At 50.7% G+C, this 15,943-nt stretch overlaps 1 protein-coding gene across 1 annotated transcript in view; it reads left to right on the top strand.

The window, feature by feature from the left end:
• The window catches only part of LOC135302359 (hydrocephalus-inducing protein-like), a 29,473-nt gene that overhangs the window by 2,760 nt on the left and 10,770 nt on the right, over positions 1-15,943 (top strand). The window contains exons 2-7 of the mRNA XM_064422729.1: positions 4,240-4,356; positions 5,870-5,989; positions 7,994-8,113; positions 9,877-10,010; positions 11,602-11,801; positions 15,392-15,575. Of these exons, the coding sequence (XP_064278799.1) occupies positions 15,441-15,575 (135 nt within the window). The 5' untranslated portion in view covers positions 4,240-4,356; positions 5,870-5,989; positions 7,994-8,113; ... (1 more) ...; positions 11,602-11,801; positions 15,392-15,440. The remainder of the gene's footprint in view (positions 1-4,239; positions 4,357-5,869; positions 5,990-7,993; positions 8,114-9,876; positions 10,011-11,601; positions 11,802-15,391; positions 15,576-15,943) is intronic.

Here is a 15,943-nt window from a genome sequence, read left to right on the forward strand (position 1 = left end):
GCCCTCTGGACTATGGACTGTCCTGTGGCAGAGTGTGGTATGGCTGTGACATGTTTTGTAGCCCACTGGTCAGAAAATGGTTGGAATCAGTGGGAGGTATTAGCAGGACCATGATCAGTTTTAATTTCCTGTGGAACAGGGAAGGTGGAAAAGGCTAAAAAGGAACGTTTTATAGCATCTTTTGATTTTTCAGCAGCATGGGCAGGGGCAGAAACCGCAGCGTTGTCGGTGTGGATTGAGACGGGGATGTATTTTAGTCTCCCAAAAGGGGCTTGGTGTGTGATGTGTGATTGCCCGATCTGGAGAGTCTTTAGTCCTCTTGGATTGAGTACAGCTCTGACAGAAGCAAAGGCACGTTCTTGACAATTTGGGCAGGTGATTGCCATGGATCTTGCCTGATCTTGGGTAATTTTAAAGATGCTGAGCGGTGCAGGAATGTTTTGATGGTGGAAGTGGTGGCGGATCCTAGCCTGTTCAAAAACATTCTGTGGGGAGGTTTGGACAACCCTTGCTGGGGCATCTGCTCTAACATTGCCTACTATGAACCCAGGAAGGGTGGTATGAGGCCTTGTGTGCATGATATAGCGTGGGTGTTGTCTGTGGGACAAAAGAGAAATGAATGCTGAAAGCAAATGCTCTAGTTGGGGTTAGAAATGTCTTTGAAAATGGAATTTTCGGCCCGCTGCACTAGGCCATAGGCATCTGCCGAATCAGTGATCAAATGAAGAGGTTCTTTGAAAGTGGAGAAGGTCCTAAGGACTGCAGTCAATTCAGGAATTTGGGCAGGGTGAGGATGCCCTGGCTTGGCTTTTGTCTCTTGAGCAATGCGGAGCCAGGGCAGTGCAGAGCAGGGTGGGAAGCAGAGCCCGGAGCCTTTGGAGGCTGCAAGGCTTAAACATCAGCCCCTGCAGCAGCCCAGATGCAGGTGCCACAGTTGCCAAGGCTGTCAAGGCCTTGAGAGCGGGCAGGTGGATTTTGCATCCCTGTGGGCTGATGGCGGCTCTGGAGCCAGGAGTGTCTGTGGCTGCAGCAGGAAGGGTGGCTGAAAGTTTCCTGCCTTGCTTTGGTGGCATGGCTGCAGGGGCCAGTGCAGTGAGAGCCCCCTCTGTGCTGGTGAGAGCTCAGCTCTTGGGGACGCGGCTGTGCCCCAGCCCAGGAGCAGCAGCAGTGGCCAGCGGCAGCAGTGGTGTCAGTGGGACCCCCTGTGCACAGGGACCCCCAGGCGCGGGGTGGCCGTGGCAGCAGCCCCAGGGAGCTCCAGCCCCGGGATCCCGGAACAAGTGGAAATCCCAACTCTGCAAATGCTGCCTGTACCCAAAGGAATGACAAAGAGAAGTGAGGTTTTAAAAAGAAGCAGTATTTATTTGCCAAAGATCGGCAAACACGAGTATTTACAGAACATCTTTCATTACAACAATCCTTATAACAACAACAATAACAATCTACAGAACATATTTACATGGGATCCTATGGACTAACAATCTTTGAAACATAATTACAGAGAACTTCTAACCGCAGAACATATTTACAGAATTCTTCTACTGTTTCAAACATATTTACAGAGGCGTCACATCGGTGACCATCATCGGCATCAGTCCTGGAAGAAAGGAAGCAGCAAGCTGGACTCTGCTGCTGGCACTAAACCCAGCTGTGCTAGCAGCAGGGCCTCAGGGGCTGGGACAGGGCTGGCAGGGCTGGTGTGGCCCCAGGCAAGTGCAGGGCAGGCCAGGGCTGGTGCTTGTGGCAGCACAATCCAGGCCCCCTGCGGGCAGCGTGTCCCTGAGCGGGGCCATCCAGCCCAGCCCCAGCCTGGCGTCAGGGCAGCCACTGTGTCTGTGGGCAGGGCATGGGGAGCATCCACGCTGAGCCTGCCCTGGCCCAGCCTGTGGCCGTTCCCTCTGCTCCTGTGCCTTTTCCTGGGAGCACAGCCCGAAACCCAGCTGTCCCTCCTGTCAGGGAGTTGTGCAGAGGCAGAAGGGCCCCCTGAGCCTCCTTTTCTCCAGGCTGAGCCCCTTTGCAGCTGCCTCAGCCCCTCCTGGGGCTCCAGCCAGGATAGAATCCTGGTGCTGTACAAAGATTAGTGTACAGACCTGCCATAGGTGCCTTTGTCAGCACATTTTAAACTTTCCTGGCTACAGAAAGGCTCTGTAGCAAACACACGAGTCAAGTCAGCAGGGACAGTGCCAATGTCCTTTGGCAATGCGTGCGGCCCGGCCCGGCCCCGCGCTCGGTGCCGCGGTTGCCTGGTAACCGCGCCCGGGCCCTCAGCGTCTGTGCCGGCGCCGCGGCCTCAGCGCCAGAGCTCGGCCCTGGCTGCTCGTTTGCAGCCTCGGCGCCTTTAGGCGGCTGCACTCGGCCATTGCCACGGCAGTTGTTGGCACAGCATTGGTTTCTGTCAGCCACTGCTGTCAATTGGCAGAGAATTGGTCTCTGTGAGCGACTCCTGAACTCGCAAAGCATTGGTCTTTTTGCGAGGGACTCCGGAACTCTCAGAACATTGGTTTGTGCCAGGGACTCCGGAACTCGCAAAGCATTGGTCTTTGCGAGGGAGTCCTGAATTTCCTTTGAAGGTAAAGATTGACTCAAATTGTACTTTCTGGTTTTGTCCCATCTGTGCTCTGAAAGAGAATGCCACAGGGAGATACAGGATGGTGGCATGTACAGCTGAGGGGATGAACAATAGATGGTCTACTGATGGTGCTTTTTGCTCACTGAACAAATGCAACATTTCCTAAGTACACTAGTTTATAGAGTTTTTCCTGTAGTATTTATTTAAACTACTTATAGGTGAGTGAGTTCTGTTCAAATTTCAGTGGGTTGTTATGATCTGGTTATTAAAATGTTTAAGGAGGTGCCCCTGAATTAAGGTGCAAAATGAGACCATCTGCCAAAGTGGATAGTCTGGATTTTATGTAACAGTAAATGTGAGGAAGAGAGAGGGAGAAAGAAATAGAAAAAGGAGGGGGGGACGGAGGTTGATGGGAAGGGGGCATGAAAGAGAGTGACAGAGACAGATTTAGTAGAAAAGATCACCATTCCATGGATCCCATCCCATCCCATTCAATCCTCTTCTGGTCTTCTCTGTGGTGAGGTTTCGCAAAATGTAAGACTCCAATGGATGAATGCAGATTTGGGCAAGGTGGGACAGCCCAGGTACCTCCCTGGGGAAGGGCAAGTTGGGCTCTGTCTTTTGCTACTTTCAAATAATATACATTGTTAGCACCAGTATATCCTTTGAGTCTGCCACGAATTGGGCAGTGGATTTTCGGATCTGTTGTGTTACTTTGCATGCCATGCAGTCATCTGGTGCAAGGCCTCAGAAATGGCTCTGGGGGCACTTTGGGGGTCTTTGATGGGCTATGACACCCCCTGAGCTGCCCCTGATGGGAATGTCCCCTGGATGTGGCCTTCTGGGGGTGGGGGTTGTAGAGCTGAGCCAGTTTGTGTGAGGGAGGATGGGTGTCCACTGCCCCTTACCAGAGGTTGTGCCACAGACCCAAAATTTCCTCCTGCCCCTCTGTTGATGGGAGGTGTGTGTGCAAACCTGGCCTCAGCAGAGGAGTCTGTGGCTGTGACTTGCCCAGCCTGAAGGCAGACAGAGCTGATTTTCAGGACAGCTGCTGGCTGTGGCTATGGTGTGGATCTATTTTTCTCCCTTGGCCTTGTTCACTTCTCCCGAGACCTGAGCTAATGGGGCAATAGTGTCACCTTTATCTTGCCTCAAGTTCCCATGTGGGCCTTAACTCCCAGTCCCAAGTTCCAGTCAGGAGGCATTTTCAGGGAAGGGTGGGCTTGGGTGCTCTCAGCTTCTTTGTACAGTTTTGTCACAATTGGAAAAAAGTCCTTTGTAGCAATATTTAAGCCATGAGCCATAACATTGCAGTCTCTCCCAAGTCCAGTGAGGAGCAGCTGAGAGAGCAGGGGTTGTTTAGCCTAAAGAAGAGGAGGTCCACTCAAGCTGGTTTTAAGTAATATTTAAGCTACAGCTTTGTCTGTTCTAAGTATTATTAATGTTCAGCTTTTTAGCTCCAGATTTCAGCAAGATCCATTTTTGAATTGCACAAGGGAGCCATCTAGTCCAAATAAAGTCCAACTAGAGGCCTAACAATACTAGCTACTTATGCCAAGCAAGCACTTAGCTACTTTCAAATGATATAAAATGTTTAGCAGCAGTGTATGCCTTGAGTCTGCCACGAATTGGGTTCTGGATTTTCAGAGTTCCATTGTTGCTCCTTCCAGTTTTGCTGAGGCCTTGTTGCTCCTCTGTGACACCCTCCCTTCAGAATGGCTTCTGGATTCCCGAAAAAGACACCGACACCTCGTCTTTTGCTGAGGGAAAGACTGCAGCCTAGCACTGTGAGTAGCCAGTGGGGCTGTGCTCAGGCTGGCAAGTGCCCTGTTGTCCAGCAGCGCTGGGAAGCTGCAGAGCCCCTGCCCAGCTCTTTGTGCCGTGCTGCTGTTGGTGGGGGCTGTCCTGGTGCAGTAGGGAACACTGTGTGATGTTTCAGGGACAGCCCAGCGCCTTGCCTGGCTGTGCCACGGGAGCCAAGTGAAACCAATGTGCAGCTGAAGCCCTCAGCATGTGCTTCTGTGCCTGCCCTTTGCCACTGGAATTCCTTCTGTCAGGCTGGGCACTGCCCTGTGCTGCTGTGACCAACCTGCCCTTGGGCACCTGGGCATGTGGGGGGAGAGCTCAAACTCTGCCCAAAGCCTTGAGAGCCACGGCTGCTCCCAGCCAGAAGAGCTCCCAAAGCAGCAGTTCTCTCTGAGCTCCTGGGTGGGTACAGCTCCAGCCCTGCAGGCAGCACTGCAGTCAGGGCCACAAAGGTCCCTTGATGTCTGGAGCTCACTGGGCTGAAGATGCCCCAGTGCTGAGGCTCTGGCAAGGAGATCCCTGTGTTTTCTTCTCTGGAGGGCTCTGTCAGCCCAGACAGAGAAAACAAATGCTCATTAACAGAGAGAGGAAAAACTTGGACACATTCCTGTGCACCTCCCTCTTGGTACAGCTTTTCTTTCTTGCTTCTCTTGGACTCAGCCAGCAGTGCTGTCTCCTGGCTGTGAGTTATGAGTGTTGTGCAGGGATGGACTTGGGGCAGTTCTGAGAGCTCCTTCCCACTCTCTGAAAAGGGCATTGCCTCAATGCAGAGAAACGTAAGAGGAAACAAATGGCCAAAGAGCAGAAATCCCCAAACATGTCACATCAGATCACAAAGAGTCTAATGGGACACAGCCATGTGGTTGGAGTGTGTGTATTGCACCCTGTATTATTAATTGATTGGTACTAAGTATTTCAGCAAGTAACTTCCAGGGCTTCCAGAACTGCCCAAGTGGCTGTGATCGCAAATTAATTCACCAGAACCACTTGCTCAAGATAAACCCCTCTGAACAAGCACATTTCTGAGCTTCTTTCTTGCTTAAACTGCAACCCCTTGGACGAGGACACGAGGCTTGACTCCATTTTCATCAGAAGGCTGATTTATTATGTTGTATATTATACTAAAATACTACATTACAACTATACTAAAAGAACAGAGAGAAGAAGATCAGAAGGCTACAAAGACAAGAATAGAATAGGAATGAATAACAAAAATCCTGTGACTCTCACAGCCCCGGCACAGGTGGCTGTGATCGGTCACTGATTGAAAACAATCTACATGAACCAATGGAAGATGCACCCGCGGCATTCCACAGCAGCAGATAGCCATTGTTTACATTTCTTTCCTGAGGCCCTCAGCTCCTCAGGACAGGAAAAATCCTAGCAGATGCTTTTTCACTAAAAATCCTGGCAACACTTCTTGCTGTTTTTTGTTTTTGTTATTGTTTTTGGTTTGGTTTTTTGTTTGGTTTTTTTTTGTTTGTTTCCTTTCAGCTGCTTCCCTCTAAGTTCCAGCAGGAGAAGTTTCTCAGCACAAAGAAGGAGGCCAGCACTGGGGGGAGTATTCTGCCCAGAATTGGCCCATGGATAGACCTGAGCAAGAATGGTCCAAAGGTAGCCTTTTCCTGCTCTTTTCCTTTCTGTTTGATAGCAAGTTTGAAGAGGGTGTGTGCTTGTGACAGGCTTGCCTCCAGCAAAACACCTCAGTGTCCAGGTGCTGTTGTCATTGCAAGCTGCTGGCAGTGGTGGACTGGGAGTCCTGATGTGCACTGAGCCAACACAGATAACCTCTGCTGCAGCTGCTGGGCTGTGCTGGAGTGTGGCTGCCATTGCTAAAACAATGGGGGAAGGCTGGGGACACAAAGGCACAACATTGGCATGTGCCATTCTCCTGCTGAAGGAGCCACCTCTTGCTTTGGTGTGGTCACCATCAAACGCTCGGGGTCACAGGATTCCCTGCACAGTGGCAGCGTTGGCCTTGGAAGGCCAAGCACCTGCAGGAATTCCTTCAGATTTAGCAGAACCAATTGCATTCCTGCTTTGGGTTGGAACAATGTGCTGGACCCTGACAGGGTGTTAGATTTTGCAGGCTGCCAGATGTGCAGGGGAGTAGCCCTGGGCAGAGGGGAGTGGATGTGCTTTCTGTGCTCAGTGCCTACTTAGAGGTGTGTTTCAAGCTGCTTTTGTGGCAGGACTGGCTCAGTAGAAAGCACAGTCCAAAGGGGCAGGTGAGCCAGGTGGGCTGTTGAGCAGGAAATTGGCAGCAAGAGACATGGAACACACTGGTTCAGGACTGGCCTGGAGAGGGGCCTTGGGAACACCCCAGGGAAGGGCACAAGTAAGGGACAGTGTGCTGCAGGCACTCCCTTCAGCAGGCTGTGTCTGCCCTGGAGTCACAGGAGAGCTGCTGGTGTCTCTGCAGTGACAGCAGTGTGGCTGCAGAAGGCAGACAAAGCAGGGCAGAGTCTTCTCCAAGCAGTGTCTCTGCTCCAGAAGCATTTGCTGCTGTTGTGTCATTCCAGACGTGCCTCTACAATGGCATTAAATAAGATAGCAAGAATGACAAGAAAGCCCCCAGTTAAAGCTCATGGGAAAAGGAGATACCAACTCCACTTTTACCCAAGTTGCTGAGGAAATAACTGAACCTTATCCACATTCAGCATTCACCTAATTTGTCCTTTTCCTGACTTCTGTTGTACTTTGTTTTTGCCTTTACCTCTGTTAGAAAGGCAGTAACTTTTAAATGCACAGAAAGAGGAAAAAATCATCAAAGCAAAAGAAAACTGTTTATTAGTAACAATTCACTTGAGCCGTGTGTGTCTCCTTGCCCCTGGAGAGGAGCAAACACAGCCTCCAACAAAATGGCAATCTTTGTATCCCCTTTGTACCCGGCCGGGACAGTCCCTGTCCCCTTTCCCCTTGGAGAGGCACTCAGGAACTTCCCTTCTCTCTGACCACCAACTTTTGTGTCCCCTCCCCTCTCATCCTCCTTCCTTTTGGTCAGGTCTTCAACCCCGTCCCTCTGCCAGCTCACAGCAACACCCAACAAACCAACCTGAACAAATCCAACCCACAAACAACACACAGAACCAACAAATTCCATCCTTTCACTTCATAACCTTTTGGCTTCATCCAAATGTCACCTCATCTCTGACACCTCCTCTGGTACTGTTCTCGTCATCCTGAGGCCTAAGTTCTAGATCCAAACAGAAATTTTCAGTTGTGTGGGCCTCAGTTTCCCTGTCTCAGAGTAAAGGACATCCCAGAATTGTTTCTCCTAGAGTCTGATGTAAATTTGTGGGTTTTACTTACTGCATGAGTGCTCAGGCCGTGCCTCAGGGGGCACAGGGCTGTGCTTAAGGAAAGTGCTGCCTGGCATTGTGGAGAAGGAAAGCTGGAGAAATCAAAAGAGTAGCTTGGCTTGAACCTGCTGGAAGCTGACCAAGCAGTTCTTGATCAGCTCAGAGCAGAGGTGGGTGAGCCACTGTTTTCCCAGTGTGTCCTGGGCAGATGTGCTCCCCCAGAGTCTGCACTTCACTGGGGGTCAGTGTAAGATTGTCCTTCATGAGCCTTCCTCCCAGCAGCTGAAGCTGTCCCTGCTCTCTCTCGCCTCTCCAGCTGCCGTCAGCTGCCCCGAAACAGAGCTTGTTTCAGGTTTCCCCACCAGAGATGGTGTTTCAGAACTTCGTGGCTCGGGAGGTCTCTGAAATGGTGCTGTCTGTGACGAATAAGGACAAGGTAAGTGCTGGCACCTGGAGCTTGAATCCTGTGCTAGAAGAGGAGAGTGCTGTCATTGCCCGAGTGGGCAGCAAAGCAAGTTATCTGCTGCAGCACATGCAGGAGAAAATGTCTCAGCCCCTTGTTCTGCAAGATGATGGGAATCTTCGAGTGCTGGGAATTGTGCCCTGATTTTGTCCATGCATTGATGGTGTCTATCCCAAAGGAGTTTCCTTCTTTTGAAAGCTGTGGATTGATAGGAATGTTGAGGCCTGTACAGTTCTGACCTGCTCTCAAGCTTTGCCTTGAGTCTATAGCACCTCCTGTGTCTCCTTGATTAATCTTGGCTCCTGGTAGGAATCTCTGCTGCTCTCAGCCTGTTGGGCTCCCTTTGTGCAGCTCACAGTCAGAGCTCAGGGGCTGAGTCTGCTCCACTTGATGCTGGAATCACTTCTCATTAAGGGCATTGGCACTGCAGGAAACGTGTTCTGGAACAGCCCTGGAATCAGAGTGATGTAGCAGAAGCAGTGGGAGCCCTTTAGGTGCCACTTGAGGCTCCTGCTAAGCTTCATCCCGCTCTGCTCAGCTTTTCCAAGAGCAACACGGTGCTCTGCTTTCCCTTTGGAGAGCCACAGCACATGCAAAGCCATGTGCTCCTGGAGGTTTCCACCTTCACTTGAAGAAATTGTGATGGTTTTGCAATTTCCCAAGAGAGTTGAGAGGGGAAAAGTTGAAAAATGTCAGCAGTTGTGTTCCAGTGTAACGAGGAAAACAGAGACCATTGGAATTTCAGTCAGGGCAACTTTTTCTTAGATAAGCCTTGTGCCAAGGGTAGGCTGGTGGGAACAGAAAGGAGGGAGTCCAAATCATCTGGTTTAGACTTGTTGAGATTATTTTGGTGCTCAGTGTGCTAGAAAATGCATGTTTGCTGTGTCTGTGAATGCCAGAGGGCAGACCCTGGCCTGTGGCTGCAGGCAGCAATGCCCAGCAGCCCAGCTTGCCTGCACAGGCAGCAAGAAGCCCTGGAGAGCCAAGATTGGCTTTTCATACTGGAAGCACAGTGTCAGTCAGTGCTGGTCATGTTTCTCCAGGCAGAAAATGCCTTTGAAGCCCACAGTCCATAGGCACAGCCTGTCTGTGTTTCTGTCACTTTTGACAAGATGATTGCTCTCATGGTTTTATGACTCTTCCTTGCTGCTTTACTGCCCATTTAAATTCTCTTTGCCATCTCCTTGTTTTAGGGATTGTCTTGTTGTTCCTTTGGCTTTTCAGGTTTGCTTTTATTCCCAGTAAGGCCACAGTGTTTGGTCTCCTCTCTTGCTGGTGTGCCTGCATGACTGTATCCCCAGAATGTGCCTACCCAAACGTGATCTGCTAGAAGGGAATTTCTTCCTTCCCCCAGGAGAATGTGCTGGTTTGCTTTCAGGGAGCACATTCCCCCTCTGGAAGATGACTGCATGGCTGAGTGCAGGCAGGAGCCAGCAGGTTTTTTGGCCTTGTTGAATGTACAGATGACTTGGTTCAGGTGCTCTGTCTCCATCCTGCTGGTGCTGACCTGCTTGGCCCTTCCTTGCCACCAGGCCCTGCCCCGCTGGCCCTGGCCAAAATGCTGGAGCCAGAGAGAAGGGACTCCAGCTGACCCTTGTGAATGATGTGCCTGCACCTGCTCAGCTGCAAGGGCTTTGGAAAAGGGGTCAAGGAGGGATGTCAGCAGGGCAGGGACAGGTCTCCTGTCGTCCTGTTTGCACAAGTGTCAAAATCATCATTTGATGTCTTTGCTGCAGATTCCTCGGCTGGTGAAGGTGTGCATGGAGAGCTGCCCTTATTTCCAGCTGGCGTGCCCCAGGGGTGTGTACCACACGGTGCCAGCAGGCGCCTCTGCCCCGTGCGCATCCACTTCAGCCCCTAGGAGAACAAGGTGAGCCTGGAGGAGCCCGAGCATAGAATTCTCTGCAAAGCCATTGTTTTCCCTGCACTCTGGGTGCAGCCCATTCCATGCTGGGAGCTTGGCTCCAGGCCGTGGGCAGGCAGCCTGCAGCCAGTCCCAGCTTGGCACGGGCTGCCAGGCACTGCAGCCAGGCCTGACAGGCTCTGCTTCCCCTCCCTGCACATCCCTGAGCATTGCCAAGGGAAGATGCACAGGGAACAGGATGAAAATGACAGAGGGCTGTTGATAGATGTTGGGCCATCTCTAGGTACAGCGGAAGGGGGTTCATGATGATGAGGAACAAAGAGGTCAGAGAGCTTTCCTCCTTCCCGGCTGGCAAGAGCTTCCCTGCCTCCCCCTGGGCTGGAGCAAGGACGGTGCTTTTTCCCAGCCTCTGCTCTGCAGCCTTGCAGCTGTGCTGTGCCAGAGCGCAAGTGAGCATGGTGCAGCTGCAGGGCCAGGGCAGAGGATGTGCTGTGCCCGTGAGCCCGGCCTGGCACAGGCACAGGCACACTGTTGCCAGGTTTTTAGAAGGTTTTTGGCAGGTTTGTAGAAGGTTTTTGGCGGGTTTTTAGAAGGTTTTTGGTTGGTTTTTAGAAGGTTTTTGGCAGGTTTTCTGAATATTTTGCCAAGTTTTTAGTAGGTTTTTGCCAGGTTTTTTTTTTGCTGGGTGCCCTTGGTCAGCAGGAGGTTGCTGAGCTGCAGGGGACTTGGACACCTGCCTGCAGGAGCTGGTGTAGGGCAGGTCCAAGCTGCAGGCAGAGCTGTGAGCCCAGAGCCCATGGCAGTGACGCTGCTGTGCCTCTGTCTTCATGCCTGTCCCTGTGCTTGCTCTGTCAGCTGGCACCCATTGCGTGCCAAAGGTGCTTTTGTGTGCAGGTTTGAACAGCAGTGCTGAGGCCCTGGCAAGTCTGATCTCAGTGCTGGGATCTGGGGGGTCAGTGTTGTGATCTGGGGGCTTGTTCATACAGAAGGGTTGAGGACATGGCATGGAAGGGAGGAAGCCTTGCAGGGAAACAAAGAGAGGCTCTTTCCAACAGCATGCTAGAAAGCAATGTTAGCACTGTTACCACTGTTCTCCTCCTGACTTGGTTGGAGAGGCAAAGTTGGAGGGGAGTTCTGAGCCAACTATGTTTCTACACCAAGCCAGAGGTGCAGGAGCTCTTTGGGTGCAGCTGTTTTCTCATCTTTTTTTTTTTGCTGCTTTGAGTCAGTTTAACTTTGTCCTATTCTCAAACAGTGGGAATATAGAAAGCTAAAGAGGAATGTCCTGTGTTCCCTAGCTCCATGTTCCTTAGAAGGGACTTAGGAATTACTGAACATCATTAAAATTTAGAGTAAAAATGATGGTGGCCTAGGGCAGTTCTCTGGATGACCAAGTGACAGAAGAGCTTAATGCCACTGAGACAGGTTTTGCAAAGTGCGCTAGTGCCTCTAAAATGTGACATATTAGTAGAGCTTAATGTTCATTTAGGGTGGGATAGGTAAATTGATGCCCTTGAAGAGTTATAGGAAATGGTTTTTCTTCTGCCATGGGGACGGCACTAAATGCCCTGTGCTGAGGCAGTTTCTTTTCCTGCAGGATTATTCCCACGAGCTCACCTGCATCACTACAAGGGGAAGGATAGTGGTGCCAATTCGGGCCATTGCTGCCCGAGCTGTCCTGGACTTCCCTGAGCAGCTGGACTTCTCCAGGTGTCCAGTCAAGAGCAGCAGCCAGAAGACTCTGCTGCTCCACAACTCTGGGAACCTGGAAGCTCGTTTCCAGCTGAGCACCCAGAGGTGAGGATCTGTCCTTGTGCAAAACACCTTTGAGTGATAACAGGGCTGGGAAAGAGCAACAAAAGGAGCCTGAGCATCCCTGCAGCCCTGGCTGGAAGGGAGCAGGATGGATGGCAGCTGCTCTTGCCTTCAGTGTTCTTAGCAGGATGCAGCCTTTGAGCTTTCTCTGTCCCAGCTTTCCTGGAGGCTGCTGGAACATGTTGGCAGCTGGCTTGCACCCTGCTGAGCACAAGCAGCTCCTGAAATGCTTTCTCAGCACTGTCAGCCAAACAGAGCCATTCTCTGGGAGGCCACAGGCACGTGGCCTTGCAGGGGTCCCTGCATCAGATGCCCAACATGAGCTGTGCTGCAGGCAGCCCGTGCAGTTCCTGTTCCTGAAGCTGATCTGATTTCCCTTGTCAGCGGAGGGCATCAGTCACCTCTTGTGTTCCATGATGAACCTTTGAAAGCCAGTTTAAAATTTCAAACAGAGATTTAAATCTCTGAATAAGGTTGTGCCCCCTTTTCCTTGAGATTTCTTTTTGAATACTCTGAAGTTCCTGTGTTTCTGCTGGTTTTTTCATTTTGGTTTAAGTGTTTGCCAAAAGATCATGAATTCTTCCTTGGGAACTTTCATGAAGGTCGAGCTCCTCTAATGCCTATCAATATACCACATGCCCATGGGTACTTGCACATGGTGTGTAGGAAATATGAGACATTTAGTGAATATTTGAAAAGCAATTGGGCTGATTTAGAAGATAAAAGTATAGAATAACTTTTGGAGGGGACCTCTGGCAATCATCTGAGCAGACACACTGCTCAAAGCAAGAGCAGTGTCTGGGGATTGCCAGGTGCCATTGGGAGATCTGGACCTGCCTTTAGATGCCGTGCAAGGAAACAAACATACAAAGGGCCCTAGTTAAACAGCAGAAGAAAACAACCTATTAAACCCCTCTCCATACCTTATCTTTTTTGCCTGTCAGTAGTGCGGTAGTGCCTGTCAGGGTGCAGTAGTGATTCATTGAAAGGGTAGATGTAACAGGATGAGAACTATCTTAAGGAACAGCTCACAATTCACAGATAAAAGGCCAAAAATTTAGCTTGCCAGCCCCATCTATTGGCACTGGTATTTTCATTTGGTTATTACAATGTCAGGGATGTCTCCTTCACGGCTCTTCTATCTGTGGGCTCAGGCAACAGCTTAGTGATGTTGGCTGAAATTCAGAGGAGTTAAGTTCAGCTGTAGAGCTTGTGTCCTTGGGTCTTGGGGAGCCAGGTCTGTGTGAGAGATGACTGCTACAGCAGGAACAGAGGAGTCTGGTGGGTACAGCCCGGGGTGAGATGTAGGAGATGCAGGGGCTGATTTGCACTTGGTTTTTCAGTCCTGAAAACTGAGTCCTGAACTGGGCTGGATCCTCTTCTCATAATAATTTGAAAAGAAGAAGATCCCTTCTTTCTCAGGCAACCCCTGAAGTCTCCCCCAGGAGTGTTATTGCCATCCTGACATCTGAGGGCAGGAGCATGTAACATGGGGCAGCAGTGGGAATGGAATGGAATGGAATGGAATGGAATGGAATGGAATGGAATGGAATGGAATGGAATGGAATGGAATGGGATGGAATGTAGTGCTGAAGTGTGGCCAGGGATTCCCTTAACTGGCAGCTTCTCTGTTCCAGTGAAATTTTTGGCAGAAGAATAAGAACAGAATGCTGTGCCTTGCCCAGAGCAGGCACTGATCCCCGAGCCCCAGCAGAGAGCGGCAGCAGCCCTGGCATCACCCCTGGAGCACATGCAGGAGCTCTGGGGCTGCTGGGGCCTTGTCTTTCCACCCCTCTCTCCAAAGCCTCACATCCAGCACATAAGCACTGCTGTCCTAAGGCTTCTCCCTCAGCCAGCAGGGATGTTCTCACCAGTGGTAATGGGAACTGGTCAGGCCCATCATTGCAGCAATAGGTCCTTCATGAGCTGAACCTGAAGCAAGTTCATCACTGCTGACGTGAACAAAGTTCAGCTTGGCAGATGTTCTCTTTATTTTTGTGTGTGATGCATTCATCACCAAAGTCCCCAGAAGACACTTGGAAGTGACAGATTGAGCAGCAGCAAAGCACCAAGGCCAGGAACTTTTGTTTCCTCAGTGGGGCTGTACAAAAGCACAAAGGCCAGCAGCTGCTGGGCAGAAGCACATTTCCCCTGAGCTCTCCCTGAGCATCAAAGCAGAGAGTCTTGTGTTTGTCAGGCAAGAGCTCTTCACCTGGTGACCAATCCTGATTGCTGCTGTTAAATCCAAAGTGCACCAACACATCTGCATAATTATTTCCAACACATTGCACAGAGTTTCTCTGCTGGGCCAAGCAAACAGTTACCAGTGTGGGTGACAACCCATAGTCCAGACTGCATTGCTGGTAAATACATAGAAACCTCCTGTTCTGCTTCCTTGATGTGCTCCTGTTCATGGTGCTTCATTGAGCTGGGATTGGATCCTTCAGACTGGAAATGGCATCCTCCTTTTGGGTTTCCATGTCACTGTATTGCTCTAATGTGCATTTGCACTCTTTCAGAGTTTTGACTGCTCCCTTTCTTAGCGTAGCTTTCATTGAAGTACTGCTAAAATGTGCCCTTTTTAGGCTCAATCAGGATGTTTTCAAGGTAAAACACACCAAAGAACCACACTGCAAATTCAACAGTTATTATTCCTTGGTCTGTAAAAAAGGACTAATACAACATCACTTTCCAACATTACACATATAGTATTAATTTTACTATTTGCAAAAAGCCAATAATATAATAGGCATTTTTCACAGTGCTGGTAACACGGAGCTGCAACCCAGCTCTGTCTCCCCTTCCCAGGGAAGTCCTGCTCCATAATCTTTATCTGCCTCCCCCAGCAGCTCAGTGGGAGGAAAAGCCACTTGAAGTGGCTGGTGGATTCTCTTCAGTTTTAGCAGAGGCTTTGAGCCAGGAGGTTCCCTTGAGGGATTCTGGCTTTGGAAACCTCTCCTGAGCCTGCAGGTGTGGAGTAAAACTACCTGCTGTGCCAGTGAACAGCAAGTTATCCTGTGATCCCTCTGAGACCCGCAGGGCTTGGGGTCAGCCCTTGCTGGGGAGCGGCTGCTTGTGAGAAATAGCCACTCACTTTTCCTCAGTTTAGAAAGGTTGATTAAACCTTATCAAAAATACAACAGAAGACTGGATGGAGAAGATGTTATGGAAGGATTTTCCCCAGGTGTGCTCACCCACACAATGGAGGTTTTGCCTTTTAACCCTTTAGCCTCTCCCAAAATTCTGTCCATTGACCCCTTCTTCGCTGTCCTGTGGTGGAGTTCACTTCCTCCAATCTTGATTGGAGGTCAGATGTCACCATGGTGACAAGCCGACCCTCCCAAATATCCCAACCCCAGCTGTCCCTTGATAACAACTCAGGGGGTAAAAAACCTTTTCTTAACCTATAGACATGATATTTGTCTGTTAGTGGTGAGAGTCAGTCGTGGCATTGCTCATCTGTCACACTGCTGCTCCTCCCCAGGTGCTTTGCTCTCCTGCACTCACACTTCTCTCTGCAAATCTGTGGCTTATTAAATGACCTGCTGGCTTTGTCTCTCCTCTGGCTGCAGGCAGAGTCTTTTTGGGCAGTCACAGAGAGAGCTGTGCCTGGAAAAATTAATGGAGGAGAAAGAAACAGGGAAGGAGAAGGGCTCTTGTGAAGATCGTGCTGCCCTCCTGAGAGCCTCGGGGGAGATGGCAAAGGTGCACCAGGACCCCATGTTCTCTGATGACGTTTCTTTCATTAAGCCAATGGTAAGTGATAGCTGAGAACCTCACTTTCCTCCTCTTCCTCCTCTCCCTCTTTCTCCTCCCACCCACTCCAACCCTGGCTGTGGTCACTTGGCAGATCCTCAGCTGGCCCCACATGCTGGGAGGGAGGGCATCAAGTTTCTGGTGCAGCTGCAGAGCTCACCTAAAAATGCTAAAATGCTCAAAGCATTTCTGGCCTGCAGGCTCAAGGCAGGGCTGGGAGCCTGACAAAGCCGAGCTCTGCTGCCAGGGCTGGAGCTCAGGGCACTCTGCGCGTGTCCTTGCAGTGTCACAGGGAGCAGTTCTTGTAGGCAGGGGCTGCCCCCACACGTGGGGCTCAGCAGAGGCTGTTGCAGCACTGCCAGCTCACA

The sequence above is a fragment of the Passer domesticus genome, chromosome 6 (assembly GCF_036417665.1).
Source record: "Passer domesticus isolate bPasDom1 chromosome 6, bPasDom1.hap1, whole genome shotgun sequence".
NCBI lineage: Eukaryota > Metazoa > Chordata > Aves > Passeriformes > Passeridae > Passer > Passer domesticus.